The sequence below is a fragment of the Phalangium opilio genome, unplaced genomic scaffold (genome assembly GCF_054372755.1).
Source record: "Phalangium opilio isolate 3A_F unplaced genomic scaffold, DU_Popi_V2 ptg000037l_1, whole genome shotgun sequence".
NCBI lineage: Eukaryota > Metazoa > Arthropoda > Arachnida > Opiliones > Phalangiidae > Phalangium > Phalangium opilio.
In genome coordinates, this window is record NW_028324160.1 from 6449874 (window position 1) to 6470444 (window position 20571).

The window sequence follows — 20571 nt, forward strand, 5'->3', positions numbered from 1 at the left end:
AGTGTCAAGTATTTCCATTTCATTTTTCACACTCTATAAATTTACAAGTGGGGACCTTCACCGTCATTTCAACTGAAAAGTGGGGTGTTGATGTGTTAAGAAATCACACAGAACATTAATATTCCCTTTTTCCATAATATAAAGTGAATATGTGGAAGTATTTTTCTTAATTATGATGCATTTAGTAATTTTGTAGCTTTAAAGCTCTGTTTAATTTTGATGTTCCAAAGATTTGTTTTAATATTGTTATTTGAAATGGCTGTTTATATATTACTTAAGCTATACTACAACTATATATAGAATAATCCTTGGTTTAGTGATTTCATAAAGAAAACTAAGACCTAGACTCCGGCGGGTATATCAAGTATTATCAGCAATAGGCTTAGTGAATCAAAGAGTAAATAATTGAGGCCTGAGGTGAAGCAAAGTTTGGGCTTTGATTTACGTGTCTGAAATGAAGAGACATCAACGGTTCAGAGTGAGCCGAAAGTTAAATACACTCTTAAATAATCAGGTTAAGATTTTATAATAGAAGAAAAGATCGTGGTGGCAATTAGAATAGTAAAAGGGCTAATGGTAAACGGGTAGTAGCTATAGACTTTTTATTCTCTTTATGGTGCGCATTGACTATTAGTGCGTCTAGCTACAATTTAGCTTTGTTGTTATTTAACGTTAACATTCACGTTGGCAAACTAAGAATATTGTTGAGGTGAGACGAGACGACAGTGTTTACACTGCAAACCAGTTGTGAATGTAGCTATCAGAATATAAGCGTAGACTTCATTTCCTGTTCTTTTCCCCATTGACTGATTTCCATGTGTCCAAGATTTATCCTTATTGGATGTAAAATGTCGTCTGCTAGGGCTGGGAGTATCGAATATTTTTGGTATCGATACCGGTATCGAGTACTGAATATTGTACTCGATACCGGGTATCGGTATCGGAGAAAAAAATACTCGATACCCAAAGTATCGAGTACTTTTTTTAAAGCGCCACCTATGATAGATTTTGCGTATTTAATTATAATAAGCATTCACATAAATTTTCTGAAAGCTAGAATCCTTTTAAGTATAATAAAACACGTCGAAACGCGTCTAAGTTAAATTTCAGGTCATTTGTATCAATAGGACGAAGGAACTGGCCATAAAACATACCTCCTCCAATAGAACTTAATATTAATTTTCGGTTACTCCGAATTTTCTTCAAAAGTCGCGCTTATATATGTAAATCCAATTCTTTGAACGGGATTCTATAGCACGAGCAGCTTGCGTCGTTTTGTGCGCGATCGAATGGGCTATGGTTGAAGAAGCTACGTCTGACGTCAGTCTACTCTAGGGATGGAGTATAGAGACTAAACTATGTCGACGAGGGAAACATCACGTGTTAAAATATAAAGCAAATGATTGGCCGCAAGTTTCAAAAAGAAACGGTCCTTCGATTCCAGGGGGAAAAGATAGGGGGATAAAGTACTCGATGCTTCGGATTTTTCGAAAGTACTCGATACCAGAATCGGATCCCAAAAACTGTTCTCGATACCGGTATCGAAAGACTGAAGTACTCGATACCAAGGTGGCATCGAGTAGTATCGAACAGCCCTATCGTCTGCTTTACTGCATATTCGCTATGATTGGAATACTGCTTCAATAATTCGTAAATTTTTATTTCAAAAAAGAGAAATAATTCCATATCTAGGTAAATAAGTTTGTAGTATTAGACCTCTTGACTCGGAGAGGTAATATTTTGGTTTTCCCAACTTGTTTCAGATTTCCAAAAGGATGGAATTTAAGTGTTCGTTAAGTGGGTGTTCATTTAGAACAAAAGCATACGGGACATATTATAGACATGTTTCGTTGCATAAACATATCCCAAACTTAAGCTTTATTTGTGATTTCTCGAAATGCCATTTAGTATTTTCTAAATTTGTATCATTTAAATCTCACGCGAACCGATTTCACAAAACTTCTTTAAAGTCATTTGATATTGATAATTTAAAAGTTCAGGAAATTTCGTCAGATAATTTTAAGTGTACTGTTAGAAATTGCGACTATCACTGTGATAATTTAAAGACCTTTTACTTCCACGCAAAAGCACATTTCAAAAATGAATCTTCAATAACATGCCCATTCAAAGAGTGCTCTACGCGAAAGTATACTTCTATAAAATCGATGAGTTGCCACTTTGCTCGAAATCATAAGTCCAAGTATAGCCTTCAACTGAGACCCGAAAAAGTTCCAAGTGACTTAACACCTGACCATATTATTAGAGAAGAAAGTAATAGAACAGAAAATGAAGTTGATGATTATGAGAATGCATCTGATTCTTTATTACCTTCAACTAATTTTGAACCGTCTTGTGATGAATTTTCTCATAGCCTCGGTGATTTTTATCTAAAATTGCAGGCGAATAAGTTTATGCCTAGTTCTACTGTGCAGTATGTAGCAGAAGAAATTTCAAATCTTAAATATTTAGAAAAGAATTCGATGATTGAGAAAGTAACCATGGAACTTAAAAAAAAAAGATTAAGTACTGATGTAATAACCAAGGTAGTTGGAATCTGCTCGGAAGAGAGTGCATTTGAAAAGGCGAATGAAAATTTTAAATCAATTTATCTCAGGCACAAGTTTTACAAAATTAATCTTAGTTACATATGCCCGATCCCTATTTTGCTAGGTTATCAAAATAAGAAAAAACAATTTTATCATTATGTTCCTATAAAAGATACATTATTAGCTCTAATTTTAAATAAGGAAGTTAGAAAAGTCTTGAAATTTCCTAAGCCCACCTATATTCATGAAAAAAACCAATTGTTGGAGGATATCAATGACGGAAAAATATTTCAAACGGATTATGTAAAACAAAATGAAAATGCATTCCACCTTCTTTTATTCCAAGATGCTTTCGAAACTGTTAACCCTTTGGGCTCGGCAAAAAGTAAACATAAAATAGTAGGAGTTTACTACACACTCTAAAACATTCCCAAAGAATTTCGATCAACAGGCGATCATTTTCAATTAACACTACTTTGTAGAAGCTCACATTTTAAACGTTTTGGCAGTAACAAGTGCCTTGAGAAATTAGTAATGGATTTGAAGGTCCTTGAAACGGATGGTATTTTTGTAAATGGACACAATCACAAAGTTTTTGTAACCAGCGTTCTTGGAGACAATCTTGGAAGTCATGAGATTGGGCGCTTTAGTATGAGTTTTAAAAATGGCTATATTTGTCGCTATTGTTACATTCAAAGTAAAGAAATACACGATGAAAAAGTTTTCCCGAAGAGAACTATAGACAAATACACCAATAATGTCAATGAAGTGCAATTAAATCCTGAGATAAAAAATAACGAAGGAGTTAGATTAGATTCAGTTTTCAATCAATCAATTAATTTTCACGTATGCTTGCCTGCATTGCCTCCATGCTTAGGGCACGATTTGTTTGAAGGGGTAGTGGCATATGATCTGCACCGTTTCCTATTAAAATTTATCAAAGAACGAATATGGTTATCTTGGAACTATTACAACTATGCAATACCCGAGTTCAAATACCAAGGAAAAGATGCTGCCAACAAACCATGTTGTGTCATTGGTGGTGGTAATAAGCTGTCTGGGGACGCTTCTAAAATTTGGTGCATATTAAGACTACTTTAATTAGTGTTTCGAGACAAAATTAGAGATTATTCAGATCCAGTTTGGCACTTATATTTGCAACTGAAAAAAATTGTTGAGGTCGTGGCTGCCCCTAAAATCTCAAAGCACAACGTCGCTTTATTGGTAGTTAGCCTATCTGAGTACAAACAAAATTTACTAAATGCATTTCCGGATTATCAATTGAAACCAAAACATCATTACTTCTTTCAACACTACCCAGAACTTATTTTGCAATTCGGCCCGCTTATAAGAGTGTGGACACTTCGATTTGAAAGCAAACATGCAGTATACAAAAAGTTTGCAAATAACACCAAAGATTTCATGAATATAATGAAAACGCTGGCTGAAAAACATCAACTTCAGCAAGCATATTTTTTGTGTGGTTCGCCTTTCCCACCAAATATCAAATACCACAACTCTCATATATTTCAAGAACATGTTTTGGGGAAATATTTGTTAAACGAAATCAGAGAGCTAAAACTGTCAATCCGAGACATTGTTTGTTCTACAAAGTTAGACTTCAAAGGTAAACCACTATCGTTTGGCCTATGTTTTTATAATCAAAAAGCGAGGCTAATGCAGTGTGATTGAAAGCAAGACCAGATGCAATTCACCGAGGAGGATTACAAGGGAGAACTCAGGTGTACAATATGTCGTGAATTCAATGCACTGTAAAAGCTGAACTCTTTGAACTCAGGTGTATACACAGAGATCCAAAGAGTCTACCCCTCGACTTCACTAAGAAATAAATCTAACTAGAAGAAAATTATTTGGATTTAAAAATAATTTAAACAAATACAAATTTTCATATATAAGAAAGTTTTATTTAAAGCAAAGCGCGGCTCCTCTGGCGCCCCTCTCATTCTGGCTTATCTTCTAGACAAAACTTTTACCTTGCCAAAGGCAGGAACCAATCAGAACTAATACTGTATTAGGTTTGATTGGTTCCTGCCTTTGGCTACAGTAGCCTTTACCAAGCTTAGCCAGGAAAGTGATCTTTAAGGGGCACCAACGGAGCCGCGCTTTCCTTTAAACCTTATGACTGAAGAATATCTGATTAAAAGGACAATGAAGTGATGACGCAAGTTGTTTGTACTTGATTTCAAATCCATTTAAAAAACTTACCAGAACATCCCCTGTTAATTTAAATCTAAATGCATACTTCTGGGGATTTAGCTAGGCCTGTGCGAGTCCAGTTTATTGGGGTTCGAGTCGAGTCTCGAGTCCTTAAAAAAGCTCTTATAGAATCTCGAGTCGAGCCTTTTAATTGGTATCGAGTCCATAAGTCATCTTAAGAACTATGTTTCAAGTCCAGTGTCGAGTCCTGATAAATTATATCAAGTCCCACTCGAGTCCAATTAAATTAATTCTATTAATACTAACTTTAATTTAATTTACATAGTTTAATTTTACATAATTTTACAAGAATTAAAATAAATTAATTTCTAATAAGGATAAATTTTGCCAGGAATATTCCTGATTTTACTTACAAAGTATAAATCTTACGACGAAAATGACGCGCCGTAACAATAATTTTAACTTTTGGTTCTGGTTTGCTTAACTCCTTTAGCTGAAGTCCATTCACCTGTCTATTCTAAACTTTAAATCGATTAAACCCCACTAGATGCGGCGCTCTACTTAAAATTCCGGGTCACAAAGTAAATATTTTTGGACTTGATAAGGCGTCAAGTCTCGGTTCGAGTCCTCCTCGAGTCCAATAGTGAAGATTTTTAAAGACTCGAAATAATTTTCAAGTCCTAAAATGTTGATTTTCGAGTCTCGAGTCGAGTACTCGACTCGGGACTCGATCGAGTACTCGCCTTCATTCGAGTACTCGCACAGGCCTGGATTTAGCTCAGACGCGAATCTGTTTGCAAAAATTTAAAACAAGACGTAACGTAATCCACACTGCATGCATGTCAAAGCACCACATTCTAAATCGTTTTCCGATATATTAACGCCTTCTTAAACAATTTGTAATTTCTGTGAAAGGTACTACTTATGAACGGGGACAACTTGTGGTTTGGGAATTAACAGAGGATGACATTTTATTTGGACGTATCGAGACCCTGATAGTTCGTAACAAAACATCTGATGTATATATTTGTGCATCTCTGTTTGGCTCCAAATATAATTGGGAATTACACCTTTACGAGTTATACGAGATTAATCAAAGGCGTCTAGCAAATCTGGTTGATCTTGCTGATTTATATCCTCTTCCGGTCTATTATATATTTGGGAAAATGTTTTTATCTTTAAAGCATAATGTTTGTCACCCCTAGAAGTTTCACAGTTGGTTAGAATTCCGGATTTGATGTTATTGGTGGGTACTTGATTGATTTTTTGAGAGGGAATTATGTTAAATATACTGCCAGTCAAGTAACATTACGTTTCAAGACATATTTATACCGTTATTTTAAGCTTCAAAATAATGGGGACTATATATATCGAAGTTTTAAATTGCGTTTGTTTTAAAAATTATTTTAATATTATGAAATTGTTTTATAGATGGCTGCAGCCTACTCAAGAGATGCTTCAGAAAACGTTCCTGATTTTCTATCGAAAGCCTTGTCAAACTTGGATAAGGCTGCAATTAAAGATCTCACTGAACACCTTGTCAGTGACAAAATAGGCGTAGAGAAAGTTGACGATCTAAAATATGTATCATTGTCGGACCTTAACGACACGGCTCTAAAACCTATACAATCACGAAGGCTTTTGAGTTTTATAAAATCGAACCTTGATGTAGCACCGGAAATAGGTTGGTGAAAAACCAAGCCCAATTTAGCATAAACTATACACAGCTAGTACTTGTAATATTTCAAATTTTGATTATTTTAAATAGCTTCGGAGAAAGCTCTTGGTCCAACAGCTTCTGGAGCTGAAGTCATTGACAAATTATCTTCCAGTAATGCAGCTTCAAATTTAAGCCAGCCTTGGGTAATATTTAAGCCACATAATATTATTTCCCCATATTTAATTTGGTAACTTTTTTAACTTCATGTTAATATCATGCACAGAAATCAGGAACTTCATGAATCAACACTGAGCAAACAATTTCGGCCTATGTATTTAATATGGATATTTTCAACAAGCAAGTTCAAAAAGCTTTAGCAACAGATGTGAAACTCTCGCAAAAAAATCGGAATGATGTTGCAAGGAATCTGGTTGATGATGCCATCAAACGATCCCCAAGGCCTAGTCGGAGCGACATGAGGATAATAGCCAGCCATTTCAACCAACGTTTCCCAAACGCTGTAAAGGACGTAATTGATGGAGAAGTGTTAGGGTGTGGTTATCATAGTTTTACGGTCCAACTGTACGTACGGCTTGAAAATCTTTCTCGACAAACCGAAAAAGTGATGCCCTTGGTAAAAACATTAAGAAAGGAAAACAGGCTCGTTTGATTGATGTAAGCAATACAAACCTTAAATTCAACCCGACAATAAATGAGGAGGAGTTGCAAACGTCAGAGGATGCATGTGAATTTTTAAAGAAAATGTTTTTTGAAATGAATCCTGATACAAATATAGTGGAAGCACGAATGAAACTGACCTACGGTCTTCAAAGACTTGATATACATAATAATACTAGTGTCGAAAATCTCCTTGAAAAGTGGCCATTTTTATTTGAACTTGTTGGCCTTAAAATTAATTTGCAAGAGATGATGGGAAAAAAATTTTTTCCTCATTTGAAAGGTTTTTCGACTTGAAAAGCAATATTTTCTGTACATTTGTTGCTAAGAGTACCAAGCTGTGATTGGTTCTGTGGTATTAATGATAATGAATCATTTTAATGAAGCACCTGAGAACATTTTCCCCATCTTTGAAGTAAGCCGAAGGAAATCGTATACTTGTTAATCTTTATAAAGTTCAGAATAACTGATTTGATTTTATACTTAACAGCTTGGTACTCCTAAAGAAGAGGTTTTGAAAAAAGTGCCACTTCATCCTTGCTTGATTGTTTTTGGTAAATAATTTTTTATTAATTACGTTCAAAGCAAACTCCATGGACTTTGTCACTTCTTAGGTCAAAGCTTGCCTGAGGCTACTGAACTGATGCTTACAGTCGACAGAAGAATAATTAAAGATCATTTACCAAGTGATAAACTTGCTTTGGCACTGGTCATGTTCTTTGGAATGTTTTATGTTTTGAATTTGAAATATCCAGAGGGATGTTCATGTACTTTGGAGTTATTTCAGGGGTAATTATAGACTTTCATAGAGCCTGGTGCTTCATGGTTTGAAGAGTGCTTTAATATAGATCCTATATTTCTTGAGACTTATACTATAGATCCTATATTTATTTCTTGAAATTTATAATAAAACCTATAGTTCTTGAGTTTCCAATATTTTTAGAAATACCATATTTCTGGTATACGGACTAAATACCCCCAAGACAAAAGACCCCCGGTCATAATCCCCCAATTTTTAAAAACGTACAAAATCCCCCCTCTCTCAAGACAAAATCCCCCGGTCATTTTCCCCCCATCCTAGTTAAGAGTACAAAATCCCCCACCCTCTAGACAAAATCCCCCCACCCTCTAGACAAAATCCCCACGCTCTAGACAAATTCCCCGGTCATAATCCCCCGACAAAAAAATACAATATCAATATTATCAAAAACACTGGAAGCCTCAGCGATCTGGTGGCGTTGTTAATTAATTAGCTGGCACCTTTTTCAAAATATTCTCCTATTAATTAGCTGGCACCTTTTTCAAAATATTCTCCTATTAATTAGCTGGCACCTTTTCCAAAATATTCTCCTTATAATTAGCTGGCACCTTTTCCAAAATATTCTCCTATTAATTAGCTGGCACCTTTTCCAAAATATTCTCCTATTAATTAGCTGGCACCTTTTCCAAAATATTCTCCTATTAATTAGCTGGCACCTTTTCCAAAATATTCTCCTATTAATTAGCTGCCACCTTTTCCAAAATATTCTCCTATTAATTAGCTGCCACCTTTTCCAAAATATTCTCCTATTAATTAGCTGGCACCTTTTCCAAAATATTCTCCTATTAATTAGCTGGCACCTTTTCCAAAATATTCTCCTATTAATTAGCTGGCACCTTTTCCAAAATATTCTCCTATTAATTAGCTGACACCTTTTCCAAAATATTCTCCTATTAATTAGCTGCCACCTTTTCCAAAATATATTAGCGACCAACAAAGGTATGCCTTTTCCAAAATGTTATTTTTTACATTTATTGGGGGGAATTTGTTCTGGGGCTGGGGGGAATTTGTCATGGGGCTGGGGGGAATTTGTCATGGGGCTGGGGGGAATTTGTCTTCATCATCTATTCGGGGGAAATTGTCCGGGGGATTTTGTCTCCTACCTGAGGGGATTATGTCCTTTTCTTCTCTAATGGGAGGATTATGTCCAGGGGGGATTATGTCCTACATTCCATATTTCTAAAGTGGTTAGCCCTAGTGCTCGGAATTTCTGTAACTTTTGTTTATTGGATAAGATCATCTGAAGGGCAATGGTATTTACTCATATATATAACATAGTATTATTTTATACGACAAACAATTAAACGAATCCAAGGTGTAGTAGAATCGTGTAATTGTATTCGTAATATTATTGGCATAGTTTCAAATAAATAAAGTAAATGCAATCAGGGAAACTTAATCTTGAGTGATTAAAGTTCAACTGTGGAAACAAATAAAAAAATATATTTTGCCAATCGTACATTTTTTTAACCAATAAAGCTATGTATTGTTGAAAACCAAAGAGGCCGAGATTTTAAAATAGACATTATCTGTTAAATAAAAAACCGGTAGGTATATTTTTTTCATTGAGTTTTTTTTGTTTCATTCACAATCAGCTGTGTTTTCCGCGCTTGTAATACGCATGTTAGTCATTAAACATTCGGATGTCTGAACTCTATCGCGATAAATCTATTGCATAGTATTTCTGCGAAACGAAGGGTTAGATTTTCGTTGTTAAATATCTAATAAAGTCATGGCTGAGGGTGTTTCAAGTCAATCTAAATGCCCACAAACTAGGAGCGACGTTTGGAGGCATTTTAATGTGTCTTTTAAAACGTCTGAGGATGGTACCTCTAAGTATAAAGTGGCTCAATGTCGTTACTGCGAGAAGTAAGTTTAGCTCATTTAATCGTGTTTTTTAATGGTTTTAAATCATTGTATTTGATGCAACTAATTAAGCACGTCATATACCCAACGACCGAAATCCAACATTAGTACGGGGAATTTACGATACCATATAGAAAAAAAGCATCCGCAATATCTGCTTAATGAATCACTAGCAACGGTAAGTTGTAATTTAGTAATATAGTGTATAAACACGGGCATTCTATGGCATGAAATATTTAAAGCCTGATTTAAACCGTTACTCTCTGTACCTTTGCGAAACATTTGAATCATTCTGGGTTTTAGTGAACTATCAATCGATCGCGCGGAATAACGCAGTCTTATTGTAAAACTTCACAACCAGGTTGTTACTAGTACTATTTCAATGCTAAAAGACTGTATTCACAGTAGGCCACCACAAAATGTTCAGTGCGCTAAACTGTCTAGGCGAAGAAAGGCGGCTAAACCAGTGTACATCCAATCAACGAGATAGGTTCCGTGAAGGCCAATCTTTAAACTTAGCTACAGACAGACTCCATTTTTATTTGGTCTTACGTGACGGAAACTATCTCGCTTATTTTATGAACGCTGGCTACGATGGGTTCCTAGGCGAAAAAAGTTGAGCGCACTGAGAAATGTCTCGTTTCTCCTCCCAACGTACTCGACAAATAGTTTTACTAAGTGCTAACAAGGAACAGAACATTAAATTTTCAGAAAACGTGGACGAAAACGCCAATCCTTCTAGACTGTTTTACGCCAAATCGTTCACGTTTAGCTGAAAAACAATCGCAGATACTTTTTAATTTGTAATACAATAGGCTTAACACTCACACGTAGTATAGATATTAGAGTACTATTTTTCTGAACATGCATAGTACCAGAAGTGAGATGAGACTAGAAGTAAGTAAGTCTTTAAACCAACTAAAGTCGGATATTCGACTCAAAACACGACGTGGAATCGCCAGCGACAAAAACCAGTCGGGCCGATAACAAATCTGATCCATCGGCCCGACAGAGTTATCGGACTGTCGGTCCATAATACTTCATGTCCAAGCCGTTGAGTATTCAATGAGCACTCGGATAAGAATAAAGCGGCCTTCAAGCCTACTCAAAACTAACTTGTTGACAGACAGGCGAAATATCGGATTTGCGTAACTAAACCGACCCAAAACTAACCAGTCGAGCAGAAGTTCAAAATGGAGAAGCGCGTCACTAAACCGACTATATATACTTGCTATTTGGTATAATAGTTTGTCAGGATTTTGGTCAAACGTCATACTACCGACTTGAAACTGAGTTGGCAATAATGTTAAGGCTTTTTGGGCAAACGTCATTTCACCGACTTGAAACTGAGAATACAATTTAAACACCTAAGTGTTTTTAATTGCTTTTCAGTAATTAGACTAGAAATCGAGAAAATAGTCTAGAAATTTGGAATAGCCTATCCCGCTCATCGCCTTTAGTCGGGTTTGAGTCTAATATCCTACTTTAAGTGGTTTGAAGACCTTTACCGACAGTTAACCAATTCCGACAACTAACTGTCATTACCGACAATAAACAGACTACTAAACGGATAGGAGATGCTAATGGGGACCGGTTTGGGGTCTAAAAAACGTAGGTGTCAGGACTATTTGGAAATAAATACAGATGTGTATATTAGCTGTAAATTGATTTATATTAGTTAAAAGCTATTTAAATGTTAGAAATAATAGTAATTAATATTAATATTAATATTCACATAATTAATAATTCAACACTATAATTGTTTTAAATATAATGAAAAAAAATCGACAATAAATTTTATTTTCAAGTCGTGTCTCTCAAAGATGACTTTTTACATCTTCGAATGACGTTGATGTCACGGAGAAGTATTACACTTGATGTATAAGTATGGGTGTGTCTGACACCGCGTCCGCAGTTGGCAATCGGAGCAAACGTATTCCCAATACCCAGACCGCGATGTACGCGGCGATCGGCTAGGGCTACGAGAAAAATCTAGCCTCTCAATTGCGGCTTTTCTTATCATTTACTGTGAATCAATCGCCTTATATACCCTAAATTTACAAAAATTCTGAAAAAGGTGTTCGCTTGAAGTCAAACGTAAACAATAGCCATGTTTAAAATGATTTTTGGAATGTTTCTTAAAACGACTAAACTAGAATTAAGCTAAATTAATGTTGATTAAAATAATCAATATCAATTATATTTATTTAAGTTTTTAAGAAAAACGTCTTCATTGGGTCTCGACTCGGAGAGGTTATTTTTTCCTCTCCGTGTGACGTAGTCCAGGAGAGGTTCTGTAACGGCCGTGTCTGTCTGTCTGTCTGTCTGTGTGTGTGTCTGGCTGTCCGTTGTTACACCCACGTGACCGCGTTCGCAGTTTGCGTATCGGAGCAAACGTGTTCGCCATTTCCGAACTGCTTTCACAGTCACGGAAATGGCTCCTCTACTTGAGTTCTCACACCACCATCTTCTGGTCTTTGTCCATCCCACACGGACATCAGTCTGTACTTACTGGCTTCTAATCACCACCATCTTCTGGTCTTCGTCCATTCCACTTGGACACCAGTTTGTACATACTGGCTTCTAATCACCACCATCTTCTGTTCTTTGTCAATCCCACATTGACACCAGTCTGCACTTACACTGGCTTCTAACACCACCATCCACTGGTCTTCCGTCTATTCCACATAGACACCAATCTGTATCATTGGCTTCTACTCCATTATCATCGTTTGGTTTTAGGATATACGCGGCGATCAGCTAGGGTTACGAGAAACGTCTAGCCTCCCTAAGGTGGGATCGGCCACCAAAGGTTTTCGCAATTGCGCTTTTTCCTTACTATTATAATGGAAACGAATCGTATATATACCCCAAAATTTGAAGAAAGCGGGCAAGAGGGGTACCCTTCACTTTAAACGTCAATATTAGCAAAGTTTGAGATGATAATAGGTATAACTTTATATTAAACGATTTAACTATTATTAATGTTAATTACTGAAGATTAAAATAATTAAAAATAATTACATTTATTTAAATATTAAAGATAAACCTCTCGTGCAAAGAGAGAGATTATCATCGCCTCCTATATCTACCAAGGCCCGTGCATGCGATATATTTCCTTCATTGCCTCGTATATCTATCAAGGCCCGTGCATTGTGATATATTTCATTCATTGCCTCCTATATCTATCAAGGCGCGTGCATTGTGAAATAATTCATTCATTGCCTCCTATATCTATCAAGGCCCGTGCATTGCGATATATTTTTCAAAACAACAACAAAAATGGGAAGCTCCTCTCAGAAACATAATAATTTCTTTTCTCTGTATATGAAATGAAAATATGGATCATATTGCGCTCCATCTTTAATGGAATGAATCCTTGCCTGTCTATTAATATTTTACGTAGGAGTAATACGTTTTTAGCGAAGTCTAGAGAGGATAATAATAAAATAATAATAATAATAATAATAAAAAGGCTTTTATTGGATCAACCTTTAAGAAAAATTCTTTGGAGTATATTTTAATTTAAATTAATTTAAAATGTTTTTAATAGCAGTTTTAAACAGTTTTGTAGGTTCAATTGACTTTATAGAGGCGTCCAGGTCGTTCCAGGCCTTGATACCTCTGTATTTAGTGCTCTTTGGACGGAATTTTGAGTTGAAAGATTCGACATAGAAGTTATTTCTATAGTTCCTGGTAGAGCTAGATTGCCTAGGATCAGGGAACCAATCAAGCATATATTGTGGGACATTTCTGTTTTTGATGTTATGCATCAAGACTAAGAGGTTATAGTTGTAATTTGTTTTGAGCGAAGTTATTTGCGCTAGTTCTAAGGCCTTAGTGGCAGAGGAATACTTTGTCATTTTAGTTATAAGTTTTGCACACATTTTATGTTGAGCTTCCAGTTTAGCAGTGTTATTTGACGTCGTGTTATGGTAAAATATATCACCGTAGTCAAATACGGGTTTTATGCAAGCAATGTAGATTAAACGCAAAGTTGCTTTGTCCAAGCAGTTCTGTAAAGGCTTTAGTAGCCATATTCTGGATTTTACTTTATTTGCAACGTAGTTGATTTGCTCTGCCCAAGATAGTAATTCGTCTAGCCAGACTCCTAGGTATTTGAAGGTTTTAACTCGGAAGATAGAGCCATTACAGAGAGTTTCTAAGTTTATTGAATTATCTCTGGACTTCATGTTCGGGGAGAAAACCATGAATTTCGTTTTCTTCTCATTAAGAAATAGTCCTTTGTCGTTTAGTCCTTTCTTTAGATTGCTAATGTCTTGTTCCATAGCTGTTATCAGCTGGTCTAGATTTTTGTGTGCTCCTATTATAGCGCTATCGTCGGCGTATTCATTGGCCGTTGAGTGTTTTAGAGTTTTGTGCAATTCAGATGTATACAAGTTAAACAATAGGGGACCCAGCACACTACCTTGTGGGACCCCATGTTTAACTGGCAGATTCTGAGAATATTTATTGGCGTAGTGCACAGACTGATATCTGTCTTTCAAATAGGATGCGAACCATGATAGCGCTTTGTCTTCAATTCCAGCATTTAGTAAGTCACTCAAAAGGATATCGTGTTGCACTGTATCGAAAGCTTTTGAGAGGTCTATAAAAACTACTAAGACGTACATTCCTTGGTTTAGATTTTCCAGAATCGTCTCATAAAGGTTGAATATGCAGGTTTTAGTTGAGTGCTTTTCTCGGAAGCCAGATTGTAGGGTGTAAAACACCTTATGTTCTTCTAGATATTTATATATATTTTTATGCACTATTCTTTCACAAACCAGAGATAAAGATGGTAAAATAGATATGGGTCTGTAGTTCTTTGGATTAGTAACGTTTCCATCCTTATAAATTGGAATGACTTGGGCTTGTTTCCATTGTTTCGGGTAGGAGCCGGTAGTGAATGTTAAATTTATTATTTTAGTAACTACACTAGCAATTATGGCAGCTAATGATTTAAGGAGAGCAGGCGCCAGACCGTCTATCCCAGTGGCTTTATTTGGTTTTATCTTCTTCAGTATATTGAAGACTGTGGTTTCATCGACTAAATCAAAATCTGTTAGGGCAACTGGCGAAATCTCTCCTGGAGGGTGAATTTGTGAGATTGGCCTTAAAACCTGTTTGTTCATATTTGTGGTACGGGCTGCTATTAGTTTGTCGGCTGTATGAACAAAGTAGTCATTTAATTTGTTCACTATTTGGTTAGGCTCATCAAATGTTTGGTTATCATATTCGATTTTGGTTATTTGTTTACTATTTCTCATTTTTAAGTAGGGTTTTATCGTTTTCCAGACATCTGAAGTTTTTCCTGATTCTAGTTTCTTCTTAAAGTAGCTTGATTTTTGTCTGTGAATGAGGCTGGTTACGTAATTTCTTTGCAATCTGTATTGATGGAGGTAGAATTCTTTATTTACTGATTGACGACTTTTTGTTTTGTAAGTATCTCGCAGGTGCATCTGACTCTTAACATAGGGGTTCAGCCACGGCGCATTTTCCAATCTGACGTATTTACTTCTAAGCGGCGCATGTGAATCTAAGCAGCTAGTTATTGCTTGTGTTAGATACTGTATTCCTAGATCCGCGTCGGAGATTTCGGACTCAGTTATGTCTAATTTCTGTTGTAGCTCTTTAACAAACCTCTCGGTATCTATCTTTTTAAGGTTCCTAACAGCCTTTAGGGTGTTTCTAGTTTTTGGACATGTCTTTCTCCTTGTTATATATGTCAGGTCGTGATCGGATACACTACAGGTGATAACTTTTGTTTCTGTAATTCTATCTGGGTAATTGGTGTATATATGGTCGATTAAGGTTTTAGTTTTTAATGTTATTCTAGTTGGAACAGTAATTAGTTGCTTAAGATCGATCATAGCCTGTTGTAATTGCTTAGTTTTTGTTGATAGAGAGTTTATATGCATTAGGTCGCAGTTAGTGTCCCCAAGAACTATAATCTCTGTATTTGATTTTAAGTAAACAGATTCTACATAATTTCGTAAGTTATCAGCAGTATCGGGAAATTTTGCTTTTGGAGGAATATATATTACTCCGATAACTAATCTGCTAGAATTTTTATATTCGATAGAGGTCCACATTGACTCCAAGTTTGACTCAGCTAAGTTGTTTTCTTCGATTTGATTCAGGCGAGTAATCGGAATTCCAGATTTATAGTAAATAGCTACACCTCCTCCATTTTTACCACATCGATCTTGCCTCCATAAAGAGTACCCATTTATGTTGCATACCAAGTCTGGGATATCATCTTTCAACCATGTTTCGGTTAGGCCAAGTATATCTAAATTGTATTGTCTTAATAGATATTCAATCTCTGTAATTTTGTATTTTAGGCTGCGTATATTTAATTGACCGATTTTAAGACCTTTATCTTTATAATTCTTGTTTAAAAAGTTGTTTACTTGGTAATAGAGTCACACCTCATCAGTAGGAGTATCTCTTCTTATTCTTATCCCGGCTGGCCAATTGCTCTTGTTTCGCATTGTATTTTCTTGGTCCCTTGCGCATTCGACAATAAAGGTCTTTGTATACCGGCCTGATTCCATTATTGTTGTTATAATAGGTGTTATCTGCAGATCTTGAAGGTGCTCTTGTAGATCTTTTAGCTCCGTGTCACTCGAAAAGTTAGATAAGATGAATCTCACGGAAGTTACGCCACACCGTATATCAGTGGGATCCCCATGGGTGCCCCAAACTTTAGTATCCTTCGATTTTGTTCGGCCTAGGATGGCACAAGATATACCGATTGGCCATATCTCTGGTTTAAGTACATCTTCTAGTGCTGTAGAAGTGTTTAGGATAAAGTTTCGATAGTCACCTTTGGGATCTTTTGAGGAGGTTCTCAAGCTGGTAATGTCTATGTTCTTACTTTCTATATATTCTGCTAGCGAGTTTTCTGTTGTATCGTTAGCACAGTTTCCGATGTAGTATACGTCATTTTCTTTCAACGCTTTTAATTTGAAAGTTTTCTCCAAGTCGTCGGCTTTAGGGCCAGGTCTTGTCGAATTAAGCTTGGGGTTTGTCTTTTGTTGTTTATTTTTATCTTTGTTGAGTTTATGAGATGTGGAACTATCCTGGTGTTTAGTGTAGAGGTCCGTATATTTATTCTTTACAAATGGTTTTTCTATTTGTCTCGGATTTGCTCTGTTACGTTGATTTTTTGGATCAAGAACCGCATCCTTGTAGCTCTGTGAAATTGATTTCTCTACCGAAGGGTTAGTTACAGCATATATTTCTCGGGGTATATGGGGTACCAAACCTTGATGTTTGTTTTTGTTGTGCATTTGTTCTTCAAGCAGTTTGAAACTATCCGAGGTTACCTCTTGTACGGTTTTTATAGTTTCTTCGTTTGCCCTTAGCGCAACTTTTATAGAGTTAAGTTCACCCATAACGTTTTCTTTAAGTTCCTGAGAGGAAGTTGTAACTTGATCTACAGCCGTAGACTGACATTGTAGCTCTTTGGTCATGTCATCCAACTGTTCATTTACCAGTGCTATTGATTCATTGATGTCTTGTACTTCTTGGGTTCTTTTCCCCTTCCATGATTTAAGTTTCTTCAGTTCAGGGAGAAGTGATTTAAGCTCGATTAAGTCTTGGAGGCATTCCGGGCAAATCCAGAAAGAGCCCGGGACCACTTTCGTTAATGCAAGGCACTTTATATGAAACCATTCATTACAAAAACCACAGTTTAGCATGTCCCCATGTTTTTGTCCACCACGGTTGAATTTGCAAGCCGTTAAACAATAGTTTGTCATTATGTTGTTAATAGTTAATAATTCCGGTAGATAAATACCAACGTCCGTTTATTATTCGTTAAAACTCATTTAAAATAGAGGGAAGATTAAAATTTGTTATCAACTTTACTAAGCCTTAGTCAGGTTAAAAGCGTTTCACAATCAGGCCGAGGCTTAACGGGAGCTAGAATCCGTGCGACTGCTGAGAATCCGTGCGACTGCTTCGGCGGGATAAACATAAGCGAGATTGTTTCGGAAAGAAAATACTGCTTCCACTAATGGGTTTATACTCCTTGTTACTGTTGTATAGAGTAATCATGATAAAAGCTTAAAAAATTACGAGAGGACAGACCTTTTTTATCCTCTTGTTTTATTCTTAATAAGAATATAAAACATTTAATTTGTATCAAAAAATATTTTTTGGTGCTAAGATTGCTTTAAAAAAATCCAAACGGTTAGGCATTGGTAAAAAAGACAAATGATATTTTTCAAATCTAATGAGATAACGCCCACCTAGTTGAAAATTGCCCTTTTTTATCCGCGGGAGCCATTCTTAATGAGAATTTCGATGCTAGTAGGTTGTCAATTAAACTACCGGTATATTATTGTTGTTGGAAATTGGATATTAAGTCAAATTAAGTGGTTGTAAAGAGCCAGCAGGTTTTTGCCGCTTCTTTTTGTGAGTATTTGATTTTTGTATGTAAAATGGAGGAAGATAATTTTGAAAGTAAGGATGAAATGCGGAAGCGCAAAGCGCGGGAAAGCATGAGGGCAAGAAGGTCGACGTTTTCATTGGATACTTAAGTTTATATAATCTTCTCGACACGGAGAGGTAAAATTTCGGTTTTCCCAACTTGTTTTTTTTTTGAGAGGGTTTCAATGCGAGTGGGTCAGTGGACCTCGGCAAGGATTTGATTATACAGGTTTCAGTACGTGTGTAAACAGGAGAAGGAAATGAGGTTTACTTGGGAGGTGACGGACGGGGTGTGGGGGTCAAGTCACCTCCGGCGGACACGGGGCAGTCGACACCTATAGGGTAGGATCGCCAACATGTGTCTTATTCCCTCAAACTTTGCCGCCCAGAAGCTTGGCTTACAGGAGTGCGCCACACTCCCGGCTAGAGAGGATATTTTGGTTTTCCAACTTGTTTACACCCACACCAGAAAGGAGCGAGAAAACGTCAGAGCAGGGATGGCAGATTGGGCGGGATTGCGGCCAATTGGGCTTCTCCTATAAAATGTTTTTGGGCTGGGTATTGTAAATCTTAGTCGGTATCTCGTGTACTTTTCGATCGGCGGTTTTTTTGGGCTTCTTTACAGTTTTATTTAGGCGGGCTGAAAATTTTCGATCTCGAAGAATCATAGCCAAGGCCCAGAAGAGATATTATTAGGGGAAACACGTTGACTCTCGTCAGAGTTTTTAGTCTTTCTTTATCCGCCATGCTGTTTTCAACTTGTAAGCAACGTGAATCTAGATTAGTTTAATTGTACGGCGAAATTTTACGAGAAAGCGACGCCATTATTAGATTTCGGAAAGTTTCTTTGGGATTGAAGCTTAGAACTGGATCTTACCTTGCTACACTCTAAGGTTAGTACCTGAGCTTTTATTAATATATGAATGTTAAATTAATGTGATGCAATGTACATTTCCCTTTTTTGAATAAGAAAGTTTAAAAGCTGTAGTAAAAATTAGACAGGTTTTAATTTAAAAAAATAGATTAGGCCTAATTATATTAACTTTTTCGTCGACTGATTAAATGTTGATTATAATTTTTCAACCTAAACAGCTGGGGTGTAGAGCATGGGGACAATTTTCAAACATTGGAAAATTTTTATTAGACAATTTTATCAATTATTGTCTACAATTGTTCTATGTACTAAACCGATTTTTTACAGGTATAAATGTACCCAGCTGTACCATTTTAAATCGTAGACTTTTTGCGATGGCTACCCATTTAACAAGTGCACCACTCAAAGTAAGCTACCAATTATCTTTCAAAAACGAACATAGAAAATTGTCACTAAAGGGGATAGCGAAAATTACTCCCCTTTTATTTAAACTAAAGTGCAGTGTTGTCAGGTTCTCACTGGGGTAGTTTTAAATACTAACATGAACTGCTAGCCTTTCTTTCTGTAGTCTGTTGCCTCACCTGGCAGCACTGGGGTAACTGAAAAAATCCCCTTTAGTGAAAACTATGTACAATAGCCCTTACCAAATGGAGACCTCCATAAAATGAGGTGTTATTGACCAGATTTAAATGTTGGGAATGTGCATCAGTAATAAATGTACTTGTAAATGACCAACAGGTTAACACTTCGGAATCAAAAGCCGCGAAATTAGAACTTTTGTCTGCAAGACAAAGAAGTAGAAATAATAGAAAGTTTTATGAAGAGCTGTTTAAAAATGACAGTGCTGAAACAACCGAGCTAGAAAACAACGAACAAATTATTTTATCTAATGCACAAAATGCATGCTATAGAAATACAGAGCATAGCGAAGAATACGAACATGAAATGATGCGATCCTTGAGGCAGTTTACCCCCTCTAATGATAGCGATTCATCTGAATCAGTACAGGATGGGTCAGCTAATGAATATAACTTTAGTGATAATGATACTCTGGGTAGTGACGAAGAAAACTGTAAGGGCTCCCCGGAAAATTTTGAAACTGATCTTGCTGTTTGGGCTTTAAAAAATAGAATTACTCATGTCGTGTTAAAACACCTTCTAAGTATTTTGCGTAAAAATGGCTTCGAAATAGCAAAAGATAGTAGGACCATTCTTAAAACTAAAACAACGGGTTGCGTTGTAAAGGCTTTTGGTACTGGGGAATTCATTTATTTCGGAATTAAGAAAGGCCTAACAAATTTTCTTCTGTCTAATTATCCGTACGAGCACGTTATCTCTTTTGCGGTAAATATAGACGGAGTTCCAGTATCTAAAAGTGGGACTAAAGAATTTTGGCCACTATTAGTTTCAGTGTTTAATTTTAAGGATGGCATTGTTGGAAAGCCCTTTATCGTGGCGTTGTTTTGTGGCGAATCAAAGCCCCACCCCTTAAAAGATTATTTAGAAG

At 36.3% G+C, this 20571-nt stretch overlaps 2 protein-coding genes across 2 annotated transcripts; both read right to left on the minus strand.

The window, feature by feature from the left end:
- Positions 1 to 13278: 13278 nt before the first annotated feature.
- On the minus strand, positions 13279 to 15843 carry LOC149683504 (uncharacterized). Its single transcript, XM_089871300.1, has one exon. The coding sequence runs from the start codon at positions 15841 to 15843 to the stop codon at positions 13279 to 13281; it is 2565 nt and encodes an 854-aa protein (XP_089727426.1).
- Positions 15844 to 16176: 333 nt separating this feature from the next.
- Positions 16177 to 17684, minus strand: LOC149683505 (uncharacterized). The gene is made up of 2 exons (XM_089871260.1): positions 16632 to 17684; positions 16177 to 16544 (listed from the first exon to the last, which is right to left on the minus strand). Exons 1-2 carry the CDS (start codon positions 17515 to 17517, stop codon positions 16177 to 16179), a joined length of 1254 nt encoding a protein of 417 aa, XP_089727386.1. The 5' UTR covers positions 17518 to 17684.
- Positions 17685 to 20571: the final 2887 nt, after the last annotated feature.

Excerpts from the sequence above, each read along its gene's own strand:
- LOC149683504 (XM_089871300.1), bottom strand. The coding sequence starts at position 15,843 with ATGTGGACCTCTATCGAATATAAAAATTCTAGCAGATTAGTTATCGGA.
- LOC149683505 (XM_089871260.1), bottom strand. The coding sequence starts at position 17,517 with ATGACAAACTATTGTTTAACGGCTTGCAAATTCAACCGTGGTGGACAA. Across the intron at positions 16,545-16,631 it reads GCTAGCAGAATATATAGAAA|CACTAGAAGATGTACTTAAA; the intron begins GTAAGAACATAG and ends ACACTTCTACAG.